Below are 19491 nucleotides of genomic sequence, written 5' to 3' on the forward strand. Positions count from 1 at the left end.
GTGTTTTCTATCCAATGGTACCAATGATATGCATATCCTGGCTTCTGTGCCTGAGGTACAGGCAGTTTACTTTGGGCACGTCAGTCAGGTAGAAATTCTGAAAAAAGGACCCTAGCCCTAAGAATGAATAGCATGCAGTTTGTTTGTTTTCGATATCTCATGGTTGAGTATTGCTCTGTTCAAGTAGATTGTGATTTTGCTGTGGTCTGACAGGGTTGTTAGTTGGTTGACTGTGAACACTCTGAGAGACTCTAGGTTGAGGTCAGTCATAAAGTAGTCTACAGTACTACTGCCAAGGGATGAGCTGAAGGTGTACCTTCCATAGGAGTCCCCTTGAAGCCTATCATTGACTATGTACATACCCAGCGTGCGACAGAGCTGCAAGAGTTGTGACCCATTTCTGTTGGTTGTTTTGTCGTATATGTGTCTAGTAGGACATATCTGGTAGGAAATGCTGTCACCTCCAGGTAGGTGTTTGCCCCCCTGTGTGCTGAGAGTGTCAGGTTCTTGTCCAGTTCTGTAATTTAGGTCACCACAGACTAGTACATGTCCCTGGGCCTGGGAAATATTGATTTTCCCCTCCAGGATGGAAAAGCTGTCTTCCTTAAAGTATGGGGATTCTAATGGGGGGACATAGGTAGCACACAGAAGGATATATTTCCCTGTTGAAATTATTTCCTTTTTAATGTCTAGCAAAGTGTAAAATGTTCCTGTTTTGATTTATTTAATGGAGTGAGTTTTAAGTCTGAACTATCCCAAATTTGCATATACCCTTAGTCTCTTCCTTGTGTAACATCTGGTAGTTTGGTGGATGGGACTACCATCTCTCTGTAACCTAGAGGGCAACCAGTGTGTCCATCTCCTCTGTACCATGATTCTTGTTGGATGACAATGTCTGCATTTCCAGTTTTTTTGATGAATTCTACATTCCTGCTCTTTAGGCCAAATGCAGATGACGTCAAACCTTGAAAATCCTCGGATGATATTGTAAAAGCTCTGTGTTTCATAGTGTCCAGTGTTGTTTTCATGTGGTTTAGGCTCGGACCATTACATTAGGTGTGAGCAGAGCATGCTGAGCATCTGATACATACTGTAAGTATTCAGACCATTTGCTATGAGACTCTAAATTGAGCTCAGGTGCATCCTGTTTCCATTGATCATCCTTGAGATGTTTCTACAACTTGATATGAGTCCATCTGTGGTAAATTCAATTGATTGGATATGATTTGGAAAGGCACAATATATAGGTCCCACAGTTGACAATGCATGTTAGAGCAAAAACCAAGCCATGAGGTTAAAGGAATTATCCATAGAGCTCAGAGACGGGTTTTTATCGAGGCACAGATCTGGGGAAGGGTACCAAAACATTTCTGCAGCATTGAAGGTCCCCAAGAACACAGAGGCCTCCATCATTCTTAAATGGAAGAAGATTGGAACCACGAAGACTCTTCCTAGAGCTAGCCGCTTAGGCCAAACTGAGCAAACGGGGGAGAAGGGTCAGGGAGGTGACCAAGAACCCGATGGTCACTCTGACAGAGCTCCAGAGGTCCTTTGTGGAGATGGGAAAACATTCCAGAAGGACAACCATCTCTGCAGCACTCCACCGATCAGGCCTTTATGGTAGAGTGGCCAGACGGAAGCCACTCCTCAGTAAAAGGCACATGACAGCTCGCTTGATGTATGAGAATTAAGTTTAACAAGGCACACCTGTTAATTGAAATGCATTCCAGGTGACTACCTCATGAAGCTGGTTGAGAGAATGCCAAGAGTGTGCAAAGCTGTCATCAAGGCAAATGGTGGCTAATTTGAAGAAACTCAAATTTTAAAAGATATTTAGATTTGTTTAGCAATTTTTTTTAGTTTCAACACGATTCCATATGAGTTATTTCATAGTTTTGATGTCTTCACTATTATTCTACAATGTATACAAATAGTAAAAATAAAGGAAAACCTTTGAATGAGCAGGTGTGTCCAAAGTTTTGACTGGTTCGGTAAATAGTTAAATAAATCAGACTTATCCCAATGATCTATAACAGGCCTAGGCTTGCTCCAAATATTAACATATAAACCGCCTCCATACAGCATCGTGGGCTGGGATCACTGGGATAAGGGTTGTTCTGAAGTGAGTCGACAGCTTCAACTTCCTTGGCGTCCACATCACTAAGGTATTAACATGGTCCACACACAAGTTCCTTAGAGTCCACATCCCTAAGGACTAAACATTTGATTTGAACATGGCCGACGTGAAGAGGGCACGGCAGTGCCTCTTCCCCTTCAGGAGGCGGAAAAGATTTGGCATGGGTCCTCGGATCTTCAAAAAGTTCTACAGCTGCACCATCGAGAGAATCTTGACTGGCTGCATCCCCGCTTGGCATGCACCGCCCTTGACCACAAAGCTTTACAGAGGGCGGTGTGGACAGCCCAGTACGTCATTGGGTCTGAGCTCCCTGCCATCCAGGACCTCTATTTTAGGCGGTGTCAGAGGAATGCCCAAACAATTGCCCAAAACTCCAGCCACCCAGGCCATAGACTGTTCATTCTGTTACCATCCGGCAAACGATACCGGAGCATAAGCTCTCAGACCAACAGGCTCCGAGACAGCTTCTACCCCCAAGCCATAAGACTGCTAAATAGCCAGGCTGCTAAATAGTCAATTAAAGGTACACACACTATCTGAACGGACTCTAACTTGCACTGACCCTACACACACTCGCAATAATATATATACACACTCACTAGACTATATACTGTATATATACACACTCACACTACATTTCCTTGGTGTCCACCACCAACAAACTTTTCATTAACCAACAAACTTTTCAATTTTTTCATTAACCTTTATTTAACTAGGCATGTCAGTTAAGAATAAACAATGATTTACAATGACAGCCTACCAGGGAATAGTGGGTTTCCTGCTTTGTTCAGGGGCAGAATGACACATTTTTACCTTGTCAGTTCTGGGATTCGATACAGCAACCTTTCGGTAACTGGCCCAATGCTCTAACCACTAGGTTACCTGCCGCCCCAAATCATGGTCCAAACACACCAAGACACACCACGACAACCATCGAGAGCATCATGACTGGTTGAATCACCGCTTGGTATGGCAACTGCTCTGCCTCCGACCTCAAGGCACTACAGAGGGAAGTACGTACGCCCCAGTACATCACTGGGGCAAAGGTCCCTGCCATCCAGTAACTCTATACCAGGCGGTGTCAAAGGAAGGCCCCCCAAAAAATGCCGAAGACTCCAGCCACCCTAGTCATAGACTGTTCTCTCTTCTACCGCACAGCAAGCGGTACCGGAGCGCATAGTCTAGGTCCAAAAGGCTTCTTAAAAGCTTCTACCCCCAAGCCAAAAGACTACTGAACAGCTAATCAAAAGGCTACCACTGAACCCCCCCCCCCCTCCCCCCCGTTAGAGTAACAGTGCATAGATAATAAACAATGACCTCGACTACCCTGCACCCCCACACTTCGACTCAGTTCTGGTACCCCCTGCATAGAGCCTCGTTATTGTTGTTTTATTGTTGCTCTTTTTTAATCTTTTTTTTTTACTTTAGTTTATTTTGTAAATATATTTTTTAAAACTGCATTGTTGGTTTAATTAATAAAGGGCTTGTAAGTAAGTATTTCACTGTAAGGTCTACACTTGTTGTATTCTGCTTTTACACTCATCCTATGCTGTTCTTCATTTTACTCTTAGTATAATCTATCCTGATGCCTAGTCACTTTACCCTGCCTTCATGTACATATCTACCTCAAATACCTTATTATTATCTATCCTGATGCCTAGCCACTTTACCCTGCCTTCATGTACATATTCATGTACATATCTACCTCAAATACCTTATTATTATCTATCCTGATACCTAGTCACTTTACCCTGCCTTCGTGTACATATCTACCTCAAATACCTTATTATCTATCCTGATGGCAATCCACTTTACCCTGCCTTCATGTACATATCTACCTTATTATTATCTATCCTGATGTCTAGTCACTTTACCCTGCCTTCATGTACATATCTATCTCAAATACCTTATTATCTATCCTGATGGCAATCCATTTTACCCTGCCTTCATGTATATACAGTATACCTGAAATATACCTGAAATACATTGTGCCCCTGCACATTGATCTGGTTCATATACGTCCTCTATATAGCTCCATTCTTGTGTATTCAATTTTATTCCTCTTGTGTTACTATTTATACATCTTTTTTAAACTCTTTATTGTTAGGAAGTGCTCGTAAGCAAGCATTTCACGGTAAAGTCTACGTCAGTTGTGTTCATCGCATGTGGCAAATAAAATGTGATTTGATTTGAGAAGAGAGATCATTGTGCATAGCGAAGCCTTCTGTTTTACGCGCACTGCCTGCTGCTCCCCTGAAGAAGAGGTGATGGTGCGTTCCAGGAAGAGCCCCCCCACCCACCCGTTCTATCCATAGTCTGAATGAAATCAGCTGACGAATGGTATCTCCCTACTGCTTGATGGAACGCGCCGCTGCGCCGACGCCGGCTGTTGCCCGAGCATTGACACCGCAGCAGGTTGCCGTGTTGCTTTTATGTTGTGGATATCGGACTGATTCCGCGGTGGTAGACTTTTTTTGTGGCCGAAAAGGAGGTTACTTTTCTGGGGCAGTGGCGGACCACGCTGACCATGGCCTCCAACTTCAATGATATAGTGAAACAGGGATACGTGCGGATACGGAGTAAGAAACTAGGGGTGAGTGACACTTTGCTGTATAGGAGGAGAGGAGATGCTTCTACTGAGAGGTATTTGCGGTCAGCGCAGGGAGGCAGGGAGTCAGGGGCACTGGAAGCTGGATTAGAAGAGGTTTAGTTGCTCCGTAGGCAGCTGTCCTGCTGTGAGCTTTACAGAGGAAAATAACAGATGAGCAAAACAACATGATTAACTTTCCTTCAGTGGTTGCATTTAGTTCAGATTTGTTTCGTTAGAATGTAAGATATGTAACATGTAACAGAATATGATGGCAATGACAATGTTTAAATTTGTTGAAGAGTCACGTATATTATTATTTTGCAATAAATGGGACTCTTTTTAAATATATTATTTATCACCACATCGATAACTATGTTGTCAAAAGTTATAATTTAGGATAAGTGCCAGATCACAGAGTCAACTCTATCGTTGACAACAGCTGTCTGCCATGCATTATCTTTACAGTACTGCATGCAAGGCTTTGATGGATATAGGTTGTGTATTTGATAAAGACTGGATAGTATCCGAGTGGTTATGAGAGACAGGCTATGTGTATAATGTAGCCTAGGTTGCTATAGCTCTGGTCAGAGTTGTATTGATCGCGAAGCACTGAAACGTTCACTAAGTTATAACACGGTAGTAACACTAGCATTTTGCTACACCCGCTATACCATCTGCCAAACACATGTATGGGACCAATACAATGTATATTTGATTTGATTTAATACACTGATAATAATATCAACGGATTATGTTTATAACACTTGTCTATGTGCTCAAAGCACTTTACACGACATAGGCTGCAGTGACCTGTACCACCGACTGGACAGCAGGTTACCTATAGTACCTGGTAATGATAATGGTACACGCTGTCACCCACAGTGTGTCTGCCTGATGTTCCCTGTGTCATAAAGACAGCTGGTGTATTTTTACAGCACCGTTACATTCCAGGATGACTGTAGAGCAGAAACCTGTCCCTCTGACCATGATGGGCGATGATGGCTAATGATGTCTGCCTCCATTCTCACCGCCTCCCGCATCATCATGACATTGTGTTCATGCGTTGAAATTTCAGAATAAGGCTTTTCTAATTCATTTTTTTAATGATGAAACAAAAGAGAGAAAAAAACACACCTTATCCTCTACTTCCATTGTATAGCACTCTAGTTACATTGCTATTCATATGTATAGTGTGTGTAGTGTGATCTGGCACAGTGCTTCGCTGCAACTGTCAGTTAGATAATTCAATATAAATTCAGTGACTTTATAAGCTTAAACATGCTCTCTAAGGCACCTGTATTTACCCTTTTTGTTTAATCATAAAGAGCTTAAGTGAAGGACATTCTTCTGAAAAAGTGGTAAAAAAAAAATCCAAGTATACTGAACATAAATATAAACGCAACAAGTCTTGGTCCCATTTTTCATGAACTGAAATAAAACATTCCAGAAATGTTCCATTGTAACGATTTTCCTCCTCTTCTGAGGAGTAGGAAGAATCGGACCAATATGCAGCGTTGTACGCGTTCCTCATTTTATTAAACTGAACTGAACACTACAACGTAAACGAAAAGAACAACCGAAACAGTTCCATCTGGTAACTAATACAAAGACAGAACACAACAACCCACAAATCACAGTGGGAAAACAGGCTGCCTAATTATGGTTCTCAATCAGAGACAACGATTGCCAGCTGCTTCTGATCGGGACCCATACCAGGCCAAACACATCGAAATAGAAAACATAGAACACAAAACATAAAATGCCCACCCCTAACTCACGCCCTGACCAAACTAAAAGAGAGACATAAAAAAGGAACTAAGGTCAGGACGTGACAACCATATACACAAAAAGCTTATTTCTCTCAAATTTTGTCCACAAATGTGTTTGTATCCCTGTTAGTGAGCATTTCTCATTTGATAAAAAAAAATCCATCCACGTGACAGGTGTGGAAAATCAAGAAGTTGATTAAACAGCATGGTCTTTACACAGGTGCAACTTGTGCTGGGGACAATAAAAGGACACTCTAAAATGTGCAGTTTTGTCACAAAACAGAATGCCACAGATTTCTCAAGCTTCGAGGGAGCGTACAATTGGCATATTGACTACAGGAATGTCCAGCAGAGATGTGTCCAGAGAATTTCATCTTAATTTCCCTACCATAAGCCGCCACTTCGTTTTAGAGAATTTGGCAGTACGTCCAACAGGCCTCACAATCGCAGGTCAGGACCTCTACATCCGACCTCTTCACCTGCTGTGCTGGATCGTCTGGGGGAGGGGGGGGTAAATGCAGAGGAAAAATTCTGTCTGTAATAAAACCCTTTTGTCAGGAAAAAACTCATTCTGATTGGATGGGCCTGGCTCCCCAGTCAGTGGACCTGGCTTCCAAGTGGGTAGGCCTATTCCTTCCCAGGCCCACCTATGTCTGTGCCCCTGCTCAGTCATGTGAAATCCATAGATTATGGGCCAAATGAATTTCTTTAAATTGACAGATTTTCTTCCAAGAACTGTAACTCAGTAAAATCTTTGAAATTGTTGCATGTTGTGTTTATATTTTTGTTCAATATAAATGCAAAAGAGGACAAGAACCTATATAATATATATATATATCAATAATCAAGGACTTGGGACGAAGGTTCTATCAGAGAGTCCATTTTTTTGTTCAAGTTCCAGATCTCAGAACAGTTTGGTTATGTCTAACTCTTTCATTTTTTTAGTGACGACCTGGCATTGTGTGCTTGGTTAGCAGATTGAACCTTATAGCACCAAGCATCAAAGTTGTTTGCTTTCTGATTCTTAATGGATTTTTTCCACCTTAAATGGACTTTTCCACAAATCTTTCTAAAGAGCAACTCTATGTGAATAACTCATTTTTGACCAAAATGTCAGATTGAACATAATAGTCCCAAGGCTGTTGTGGAGGTGGCTATGCCAGGACAGCTACCTTTCATCATGGTGGTTATTTGTTTCACTCTGTCAACCTCCCCCAGCTTGTTGTTTGAATCCCAGTTATGAAACCACACTGTGTTGGTCGTGTTTCACCTCTGAAAAAGCATGTCGTGACTGACTGACAGACTGAGACACGAGGATAACGGTCTGATACTGGCCGTTTCTTCTCCAGTCTCTCCAGTCTTGGTGCTTGACTGTTTCTGCGTTGAACCTTATCGGTGGTACCCCTGCTAACGTGTAACATGAACCAAAAACCATCAGGGGGTAATACACAAAGCTGACCTTACTGTAAACCTTACTGTGTATCTTTCCCTCAATATCACTATGGCTGTTGTTGGATGGTCCCTCATTATCACTATGGCTGTTGTTGGATGGTCTTTCAATATCACTATAGCTGTTGTTGGATGGTCCCTCAATATCACTATGGCTGTTGTTGGATGGTCTTTCAATATCACTATGTCTCTCCCTCCCTCTCTCTTGTCAATTCGATTCAATTCAATTCAAGGGCTTTATTGGCATGGGAAACATGTGTGAACATTGCCAAAGCAAGTGAGGTAGACAACATACAAAGTGAATATATAAAGTGACAAACAACAAAAATTAACAGTAAACATTACACATACAGAGGTTTCAAAACAGTAAAGACATTACAAATGTCATATTATAAATATATATACAGTGTTTTAACAATGTACAAATGGTTAAAGGACACAAGATAAAATAAATAAGCATAAATATGGGTTGTATTTACAATGGTGTGTGTTCTTCACTGGTTGCCCTTTTCTTGTGGCAACAGGTCACAAATCTTGCTGCTGTGATGGCACTGTGGTATTTCACCCAGTAGATATGGGAGTTTTTCAAAATTTGATTTTTTTTTTGTTTTGTTGTCTCTCCCTCTCTCTTGTTTCTCCCTCTCTCACCTCCCTCTCTAATTGCCTCACATTCACATCCCCCTTTCTCATCTCCTCCCTCTCTCATTGCCTCACTTTCACATCCTCCTTTCTCATCTCCTCCCTCTCTCTTGTCTCTCCCTCCCTCTCTTATCTCCTCCCTCTCTCACCTCCTCCCTCTCTCATCGCCTCCCTTTCACACCTCTCCCTTTCTCATCTCCTCGATGTCTATTGTTTCTCCCTCTCACATCCTCCATCTCTCATCTCCTCCCTCTCTCATTGCCTCCCTTTCACATCTCCGTTTCTCATCTCCCCCCTCTCTCTTGTCTCTCCCTCCCTCTCTCATCTCCTCCCTCTCTCATCTCCTCCTTCTCTCACCTCCTCCCTCTCTCACCTCCTCCCTCTCTCACCTCCTCCCTCTCTCAACTCCTCCCTCTCTCATCTCCTCCATCTCTCACCTCCTCCCTCTCTCATCTCCTCCATCTCTCACCTCCTCCCTCTCTCACCTCCTCCCTCTCTCACCTCCTCCCTCTCTCACCTCCTCCCTCTCTCATTGCCTCCATCTCTCACCTCCTCCATCTCACCTCCTCCCTCTCTCACCTCCTCCGTCTCTCACCTCCTCCCTCTCTCACCTCCTCCCTCTCTCACCTCCTCCCTCTCTCATTGCCTCCATCTCTCACCTCCTCCATCTCACCTCCTCCCTCTCTCACCTCCTCCGTCTCTCACCTCCTCCCTCTCTCACCTCCTCCCTCTCTCAACTCCTCCCTCTCTCACCTCCTCCATCTCTCACCTCCTCGCTCTCTCACCTCCTCCCTCTCTCACCTCCTCCCTCTCTCACCTCCTCCCTCTCTCATCTCCTCCATCTCTCACCTCCTCGCTCTCTCATCTCCTCCATCTCTCACCTCCTCCCTCTCTCACCTCCTCCATCTCTCACCTCCTCCATCTCTCACCTCCTCCCTCCCTCTCTCACCTCATCCCTCTCTCACCTCCTCCCTCTCTCACCTCCTCCCTCTCTCACCTCCTCCCTTTCTCACCTCCTCCATCTCTCACCTCCTCCCTCTCTCATTGCCTCCCTTTCACATCTCCGTTTCTCATCTCCTCCCTCTCTCTTGTCTCTCCCTCCCTCTCTCATCCCCTCCCTCTCTCATCTCCTCCTTCTCTCATCTCCTCCCTCTCTCACCTCCTCCCTCTCTCACCTGCTCCCTTTCTCACCTCCTCCATCTCTCACCTCCTCCCTCTCTCATTTCCTCCCTTTCACTTCTCCGTTTCTCATCTCCTCCATCTCTCTTGTCTCTCCCTCCCTCTCTCATCTCCTCCCTCTCTCATCTCCTCCTTCTCTCATCTCCTCCCTCTCTCATCTCCTCCCTCTCTCACCTCCTCCCTCTCTCATCTCCTCCATCTCTCACCTCCTCGCTCTCTCATCTCCTCCATCTCTCACCTCCTCCCTCTCTCATTGCCTCCCTTTCACTTCTCCGTTTCTCATCTCCTCCCTCTCTCTTGTCTCTCCCTCCCTCTCTCATCTCCTCCCTCTCTCATCTCCTCCTTCTCTCATTTCCTCCCTCTCTCACCTCCTCCCTCTCTCACCTCCTCCCTTTCTCACCTCCTCCATCTCTCATCTCCTCCCTCTCTCATTGCCTCCCTTTCACATCTCCGTTTCTCATCTCCTCCCTCTCTCTTGTCTCTCCCTCCCTCTCTCATCTCCTCCCTCTCTCATCTCCTCCTTCTCTCACCTCCTCCCTCTCTCACCTCCTCCCTCTCTCACCTCCTCCCTCTCTCATCTCCTCCATCTCTCACCTCCTCCCTCTCTCATCTCCTCCATCTCTCACCTCCTCCATCTCTCACCTCCTCCCTCTCTCACCTCCTCCCTCTCTCATTGCCTCCATCTCTCACCTCCTCCCTCTCTCACCTCCTCCCTCTCTCACCTCCTCCATCTCTCACCTCCTCCCTCTCTCACCTCCTCCCTCTCTCACCTCCTCCCTCTCTCACCTCCTCCCTCTCTCATTGCCTCCCTTTCACTTCTCCGTTTCTCATCTCCTCCCTCTCTCTTGTCTCTCCCTCCCTCTCTCATCTCCTCCCTCTCTCATCTCCTCCTTCTCTCATCTCCTCCCTCTCTCACCTCCTCCATCTCTCACCTCCTCCCTCTCTCACCTCCTCCCTCTCTCACCTCCTCCCTCTCTCATCTCCTCCATCTCTCACCTCCTCGCTCTCTCATCTCCTCCATCTCTCACCTCCTCCCTCTCTCATCTCCTCCATCTCTCACCTCCCCCCTCTCTCACCTCCTCCCTCTCTCACCTCCTCCCTTTCTCACCTCCTCCATCTCTCACCTCCTCCATCTCTCACCTCCTCCCTCTCTCATTGCCTCCCTTTCACATCTCTGTTTCTCATCTCCTCCCTCTCTCTTGTCTCTCCCTCCCTCTCTCATCTCCTCCCTCTCTCATCTCCTCCTTCTCTCATCTCCTCCCTCTCTCACCTCCTCCCTCTCTCACCTGCTCCCTTTCTCACCTCCTCCATCTCTCACCTCCTCCCTCTCTCATTTCCTCCCTTTCACTTCTCAGTTTCTCATCTCCTCCCTCTCTCACCTCCTCCCTCTCTCATCTCCTCCTTCTCTCATCTCCTCCCTCTCTCACCTCCTCCCTCTCTCACCTCCTCCCTCTCTCATCTCCTCCATCTCTCACCTCCTCGCTCTCTCATCTCCTCCATCTCTCACCTCCTCCCTCTCTCATTGCCTCCCTTTCACTTCTCCGTTTCTCATCTCCTCCCTCTCTCTTGTCTCTCCCTCCCTCTCTCATCTCCTCCCTCTCTCATCTCCTCCTTCTCTCATCTCCTCCCTCTCCCACCTCCTCCCTCTCTCACCTCCTCCCTTTCTCACCTCCTCCATCTCTCATCTCCTCCCTCTCTCATTGCCTCCCTTTCACATCTCCGTTTCTCATCTCCTCCCTCTCTCTTGTCTCTCCCTCCCTCTCTCATCTCCTCCCTCTCTCATCTCCTCCTTCTCTCACCTCCTCCCTCTCTCACCTCCTCCCTCTCTCACCTCCTCCCTCTCTCACCTCCTCCCTCTCTCATCTCCTCCATCTCTCACCTCCTCCCTCTCTCATCTCCTCCATCTCTCACCTCCTCCCTCTCTCACCTCCTCCCTCTCTCATTGCCTCCATCTCTCACCTCCTCCCTCTCTCACCTCCTCCCTCTCTCACCTCCTCCATCTCTCACCTCCTCCCTCTCTCACCTCCTCCCTCTCTCACCTCCTCCATCTCTCACCTCCTCGCTCTCTCACCTCCTCCCTCTCTCACCTCCTCCCTCTCTCACCTCCTCCCTCTCTCATCTCCTCCATCTCTCACCTCCTCGCTCTCTCATCTCCTCCATCTCTCACCTCCTCCCTCTCTCACCTCCTCCCTCTCTCACCTCCTCCATCTCTCACCTCCTCCCTCTCTCACCTCCTCCATCTCTCACCTCCTCCCTCTCTCATCTCCTCCATCTCTCACCTCCCCCCTCTCTCACCTCCTCCCTCTCTCACCTCCTCCCATTCTCACCTCCTCCATCTCTCACCTCCTCCCTCCCTCTCTCACCTCATCCCTCTCTCATCTCCTCCCTCTCTCACCTCCTCCCTCTCTCACCTCCTCCCTTTCTCACCTCCTCCATCTCTCACCTCCTCCCTCCCTCTCTCATCTCCTCCCTCTCTCATCTCCTCCTTCTCTCATCTCCTTCCTCTCTCACCTCCTCCCTCTCTCACCTCCTCCCTTTCTCACCTCCTCCATCTCTCACCTCCTCCCTCTCTCATTGCCTCCCTTTCACTTCTCCGATTCTCATCTCCTCCCTCTCTCTTGTCTCTCCCTCCCTCTCTCATCTTCTCCCTCTCTCATCTCCTCCATCTCTCACCTCCTCCCTCTCTCACCTCCTCCCTCTCTCACCTCCTCCCTCTCTCATTGCCTCCATCTCTCACCTCCTCCCTCTCTCACCTCCTCCCTCTCTCACCTCCTCCATCTCTCACCTCCTCCCTCTGTCACCTCCTCCCTCTCTCACCTCCTCCCTCTCTCACCTCCTCCATCTCTCACCTCCTCGCTCTCTCACCTCCTCCCTCTCTCACCTCCTCCCTCTCTCACCTCCTCCCTCTCTCATCTCCTCCATCTCTCACCTCCTCGCTCTCTCATCTCCTCCATCTCTCACCTCCTCCCTCTCTCACCTCCTCCCTCTCTCACCTCCTCCATCTCTCACCTCCTCCGTCTCTCATCTCCTCCATCTCTCACCTCCCCCCTCTCTCACCTCCTCCCTCTCTCACCTCCTCCCTTTCTCACCTCCTCCATCTCTCACCTCCTCCCTCCCTCTCTCACCTCATCCCTCTCTCATCTCCTCCCTCTCTCACCTCCTCCCTCTCTCACCTCCTCCCTTTCTCACCTCCTCCATCTCTCACCTCCTCCCTCTCTCATTGCCTCCCTTTCACATCTCCATTTCTCATCTCCTCCCTCTCTCTTGTCTCTCCCTCCCTCTCTCATCTCCTCCCTCTCTCATCTCCTCCTTCTCTCATCTCCTACCTCTCTCACCTCCTCCCTCTCTCACCTCCTCCCTTTCTCACCTCCTCCATCTCTCACCTCCTCCCTCTCTCATTGCCTCCCTTTCACTTCTCCGTTTCTCATCTCCTCCCTCTCTCTTGTCTCTCCCTCCCTCTCTCATCTCCTCCCTCTCTCATCTCCTCCTTCTCTCATCTCCTCCCTCTCTCACCTCCTCCCTCTCTCACCTCCTCCCTCTCTCATCTCCTCCATCTCTCACTTCCTCGCTCTCTCATCTCCTCCATCTCTCACCTCCTCCCTCTCTCACCTCCTCCCTCTCTCACCTCCTCCATCTCTCACCTCCTCCCTCTCTCATCTCCTCCATCTCTCACCTCCCCCCTCTCTCACCTCCTCCCTCTCTCACCTCCCTCTCTCATCTCCTCCATCTCTCACCTCCCCCCTCTCTCACCTCCTCCATCTCTCACCTCCTCCCTCTCTCACCTCATTCCTCTCTCACCTCCTCCCTCTCTCACCTCCTCCCTCTCTCACCTCCTCCCTTTCTCACCTCCTCCATCTCTCATCTCAGCTCTCTCATTGCCTCCCTTTCACATCTCCGTTTCTCATCTCCTCCCTCTCTCTTGTCTCTCCCTCCCTCTCTCATCTCCTCCCTCTCTCATCTCCTCCTTCTCTCAACTCCTCCCTCTCTCACCTCCTCCCTCTCTCACCTCCTCCCTCTCTCATCTCCTCCATCTCTCACCTCCTCCCTCTCTCATCTCCTCCATCTCTCACCTCCTCCCTCTCTCACCTCCTCCCTCTCTCACCTCCTCCCTCTCTCACCTCCTCCATCTCTCACCTCCTCCCTCTCTCATTGCCTCATTGCCTCCATCTCTCACTAGGAGGTTAGGAAGTGCAGCTCAGTTTCCACCTAATTTTGTCAGCAGTGTGCACATAGCCTGTCTTCTCTTGAAAGCCAGGTCTGCCTACGGCGGCCTTTCTCAATAGCCAGGCTATGCTCACCGAGTCTGTGCATATTCAAAGCTTTCCTTAAGTTTGGGTCAGTCTCAAGGGTCAGGTATTCTGCCACTGTGTACTCTCTGTTTAGGGCCAAATAGCATTCTAGTTTGTTAATTCTCTTCAACGTGTCAAGTAATTATCTTTTTGTTTTCCCATGATTTGGTTGGGTCAAATTGCGTTGCTGTCCTGGGGCTCTGTGGGGTGTGTTTGTGAACAGAGCCCCAGGACCAGCTTGCTTAGGGGACTCTTCTCCAGGTTCATCTCTCTATAGGTGATGGCTTTGTTATGGAAGGTTTGTGAATCGCTTCCTTTTAGGTGGTTGTAGAATTTAACGGTTCTTTTCTGGATTTTGATAATTATTGGGTATCGGCCTAATTCTGCTCTGCGTGCATTATTTGGTGTTTTACGTTGTACAGTCGTGGCAAAAAGTTTTAAAATTACACAAATATGAATTTCCACAAAGTTTGCTGCTTCAGTGTGTTTAGATATTTTTGTCAGATGTTACTATGGAATACTGAAGTATAATTACAAGCTTGAGGATTGACCACAAGTTCTCAATGGGATTAAGGTCTGTGGAGTTTCCTGGCTATGGACCCAACATATCAATGTTTTGTTCCCCAAGCCACCTAGTTATCACTTTTGCCTTATGGCATGGTGCTCCATCATGCTGGAAAAGGCATTGTTCGTCACCAAACTGTTCCAGGATGGTTGGGAGAAGTTGCTCTCGGAGGATGTGTTGGTACCATTCTTTATTCATGGCTGTGTTCTTAGGAAAAAACTGTGAGTGAGCCCACTCCCTTGGCTGAGAAGCAACCCCACACATGAACGGTCTCAGGATGCTTTACTGTTGGCATGACACAGGACTGATGGTAGTGCTCACCTTATCTTCTCCCGACAAACTTTTCTCTGGATGCCCCAAACAATTGGAAAGGGGATTCATCAGATACTTTTTTTGGGGGGGGGGGATTCAGTTCATTTGCATGGAAAAGAGGGACTTTGCAATTAATTTGCTCACTCTTCATATCATTCTGGAGTATATGCAAATTGCCATCATAAAAAATTAGGCAGCAGACTTTGTGGAAATTAAAATTTGTGTCGTTCTCAAAACCTTTGGCCATGACTGTACACAGAGGATATTTTTGCAGAATTCTGCATGCAGTCTCAATTTGGTATTTGTCCCATTTTGTCTCACTCTCTGTAGTGTGTCAGACAGCGGAATGGAATGACATTTCTCTATTCAGCGCCCACACTGCACCCTCTGCCTAACCTCCACACACACACAAACACACAAACACACACACACACACACACACACACACACACACACACACACACACACACACACACACACACACACACACACACACACACACACACACACACACACGACACTGCACGGCTGCGCACACCGGTCCAACACGGAGGAATTGGCACAAAATCCCACACAAACAAACAAGCAAACAATCTGTTGCCAGAGTATGTGGATCTTCAGTTAGATCTAATCAGAGTCTGTGGTTCTTCAGTTAAATCTAGTCTGGCTTTGTACCATAAGCTATTACTTGTTTTCTCTGCTCAGTTAATCTGCTCGGGAGAGAGACTGACAGACTGACAGACCCAAATGAAATGGTGGTAAACTGGTGGTGAAGCGCAGGTCGATGTATCTGTAATAACAGATTTATCTACCTACCGCTGTGTAAGGAATAGCTGCGATGGCAGAGGATATTGCCGTTGTCCCCATATCCTGTCCCTCTTTTTGAGAAACGGCAGATATAATCGGTGGGATAGACTGTCTTGGGAAGGGAGCAAAACATTACCTTTTTGTCATTTATGTAATTGCCTGAAGGCAGCTCCATGTTCCTCAGGTTGAGGTTAGTGCTGGAGACGTGGAAGGCATTTCCATGTTCCTCAGGTTGAGGTTAGTGCTGGAGACGTGGAAGGCAGCTCCATGTTCCTCAGGTTGAGGTTAGTGCTGGAGACGTGGAAGGCAGCTCCATGTTCCTCAGGTTGAGGTTAGTGCTGGAGACGTGGAAGGCAGCTCCATGTTCCTCAGGTTGAGGTTAGTGCTGGAGACGTGGAAGGCATTTCCATGTTCCTCAGGTTGAGGTTAGTGCTGGAGACGTGGAAGGCAGCTGCATGTTCCTCAGGTTGAGGTTAGTGCTGGAGACGTGGAAGGCAGCTCCGTGTTCCTCAGGTTGAGGTTAGTGCTGCAGACGTGGAAGGCAGCTCCATGTTCCTCAGGTTGAGGTTAGTGCTGGAGACGTGGAAGGCAGCTCCATGTTCCTCAGGTTGAGGTTAGTGCTGGAGACGTAGAAGGCAGCTCCGTGTTCCTCAGGTTGAGGTTAGTGCTGCAGACGTGGAAGGCAGCTCCATGTTCCTCAGGTTGAGGTTAGTGCTGGAGACGTGGAAGGCAGCTCCATGTTCCTCAGGTTGAGGTTAGTGCTGGAGACGTGGAAGGCAGCTCCATGTTCCTCAGGTTGAGGTTAGTGCTGGAGACGCGGAAGGTTCTCTCTCATGTCTCTATCTTAGTCATAACTAATGGATATAGGAAGCACCATCTAACCACTTTACAGTCTTCTGGCTGTGAGTCAGGCTGCCATTCAAAAATCATATTCCTCTAAATGTTCACACACTGTAAATGTGCCGTGAGGGAGGGTGGTAGGGAGGAGTGAGTGTGTGAGAGAGTGCGAGAGAGAGACAGAGAGAGATGAAAACAGCAGGTCCAGGACAAGGTAGCACGTCTGGTGAACAGGTCAGGGTTTCATAGCCGCAGGCAGAACAGTTGAAGCTCGAGCAGCAGCAAGACCAGGTGGACTGGGCACAGCCAGGAGTCATCAGGCCAGGTAGTCCTACGGCTCAGGTCCTCCGAGAGAAAGAGACAGAGACAGAGAGAATTAGAGGGAGAATACTTCAATTCACACAGGACATCGGATAAGACAGGAGAGTTACACCAGATATAACAATGGGAGAGAGAATTGTTGATTTTCTTTTATCAAAAAAGACCTATTGAGAGAAATGGAAAGTGAAAGCATCTTGATTAAATCTGACCCTGATTTTATGCATTTGTTTTTGAATGAGAATGAATCTTGTTTGAGCCCTTTTTAATTATTTTCCCCGTTTAAGGGGAGTAGCTACATCGATTGTTTCGCCCCCTGCACCATGTTTCCCCCCTAACTAAGTTGTTTCCCCCTAACTAAGTTGTTTCCCCCCTAACTAAGTTGTTTCCCCCTAACTAAGTTGTTTCCTCCCTAACTAAGTTGTTTCCCCCTAACTAAGTTGTTTCCCCCTAACTAAGTTGTTTCCCCCTAACTAAGTTGTTTCCCCCTAACTAAGTTGTTTCCCCCTAACTAAGTTGTTTCCCCCCTAACTAAGTTGTTTCCTGCTAAGTTGTTTCCCCTCTAACTAAGTTGTTTCCTCCTAACTAAGTTGTTTCCAACTAACTAAGTTGTTTCCAACTAACTAAGTTGTATCCCCCCTAACTAAGTTGTTTCCCCCTAACTAAGTTGTTTCCCCCTAACTAAGTTGTTTCCCCCCTAACTAAGTTGCCCCCCCCCTGCACCATGTTGGTTTCCCCCTAACTAAGTTGTTTCCCCCCTAACTAAGTTGTTTCCTCCTAACTAAGTTGTTTCCCGCTAACTAAGTTGTTTCCTCCTAACTAAGTTGTTTCCCCCTAACTAAGTTGTTTCCCCCTAACTAAGTTGTTTCCCCCCAACTAAGTTGTTTCCCCCCAACTAAGTTGTTTCCCCCTAACTAAGTTGTTTCCCCCTAACTAAGTTGTTTCCCCCCCTGCACCATGTTGGTTTCCCCCTATCTAAGTTGTTTCCCCCTAACTAAGTTGTTTCCTACTAACTAAGTTGCTTCCCCCTAACTAAGTTGTTTCCCCCTAACTAAGTTGTTTCCCACTAACTAAGTTGTTTCCTCCTAACTAAGTTGTTTCCCCCTAACTAAGTTGTTTCCCCCTAACTAAGTTGTTTCCCCCTAACTAAGTTGTTTCCCCCCTAACTACGTTGTTTCCCCCCTAACTACGTTGTTTCCCCCCTAACTAAGTTGTTTCCCCCCTAACTAAGTTGTTTCCCCCCCTGCACAATGTTGGTTTCCCCCTAACTAAGTTGTTTCCCCCTAACTAAGTTGTTTCCTACTAACTAAGTTGTTTCCCCCTAACTAAGTTGTTTCCCCCTAACTAAGTTGTTTCCCCCTAAATAAGTTGTTTCCTCCTAACTAAGTTGTTTCCCCATAAATAAGTTGTTTCCTCCTAACTAAGTTGTTTCCCCCTAACTAAGTTGTTTCCCCCTAACTAAGTTGTTTCCCCCTAACTAAGTTGTTTCCCCCTAACTAAGTTGTTTCACCCTAACTAAGTTGTTTCCCCCTAACTAAGTTGTTTCCCCCCTAATTTGTTTCCCCCTAACTAAGTTGTTTCCCCCTAACTAAGTTGTTTCCCCCTAACTAAGTTTTTTCCCCCTAACTAAGTTGTTTCCTCCTAACTAAGTTTTTTCCAACTAAGTCGTTTCCCCCTAACTAAGTTGTTTCCCCCCTAACTAAGTTGTTCCCCCTAACTAAGTTGTTTCCCCCCGTGCACCATGTTGGTTTCCCCCTAACTAAGTTGTTCCCCCCTAACTAAGTTGTTTCCTCCTAACTAAGTTGTTTCCCCCTAACTAAGTTGTTTCCCCCTAACTAAGTTGTTTCCTCCTAACTAAGTTGTTTCCCCCTAAGTTGTTTCCCCCTAACTAAGTTGTTTCCCCCTAACTAAGTTGTTCCCCCTAACTAAGTTGTTTCCCCCTAACTAAGTTGTTTCCTCCTAACTAAGTTGTTTCCCCCTAACTAAGTTGTTTCCCCCTAACTAAGTTGTTTCCTCCTAACTAAGTTGTTTCCTCCTAACTAAGTTGTTTCCTCCTAACTAAGTTGTTTCCCCCCTAACTAAGTTGTTTCCAACTAACTAAGTTGTTTCCCCCTAACTAAGTTGTTTCCCCCTAACTAAGTTGTTTCCCCCTAACTAAGTTGTTTCCCCCCTAACTAAGTTGTTCCCCCTAACTAAGTTGTTTCCCCCTAACTAAGTTGTTTCCTCCTAACTAAGTTGTTTCCTCCTAACTAAGTTGTTTCCCCCCTAACTAAGTTGCTTCCCCCTAACTAAGTTGTTTCCCCCTAAGTTGTTTCCTCCTAACTAAGTTGTTTCCCCCTAACTAAGTTGTTTCCCCCCTAACTAAGTTGTTTCCCCCCTAACTAAGTTGTTTCCTCCTAACTAAGTTGTTTCCCCCTAACTAAGTTGTTTCCCCCCTAACTAAGTTGTTTCCCCCTAACTAAGTTGTTTCCCCCTAACTAAGTTATTTCCCCCTAACTAAGTTGTTTCACCCTAACTAAGTTGTTTCCCCCTAACTAAGTTGTTTCACCCTAACTAAGTTGTTTCACCCTAACTAAGTTGTTTCCTCCTAACTAAGTTGT

At 46.7% G+C, this 19491-nt stretch overlaps 1 protein-coding gene across 1 annotated transcript in view; it reads left to right on the plus strand.

Annotated features, from left to right (window-relative positions):
- The first annotated feature begins 4521 nt into the window (after positions 1-4521).
- Positions 4522-19491, plus strand: part of LOC110490900 (docking protein 6-like) — a 131338-nt gene continuing 116368 nt past the window's right edge. Inside the window, exon 1 of the mRNA XM_036945723.2 lies at positions 4522-4730. Coding sequence (XP_036801618.1) covers positions 4665-4730 — 66 coding nt within the window. The 5' untranslated portion in view covers positions 4522-4664. The remainder of the gene's footprint in view (positions 4731-19491) is intronic.

This window comes from Oncorhynchus mykiss, chromosome 15 (genome assembly GCF_057628025.1).
Source record: "Oncorhynchus mykiss isolate SJ-2025 chromosome 15, ASM5762802v1, whole genome shotgun sequence".
NCBI classification, from domain to species: Eukaryota; Metazoa; Chordata; class Actinopteri; order Salmoniformes; family Salmonidae; genus Oncorhynchus; species Oncorhynchus mykiss.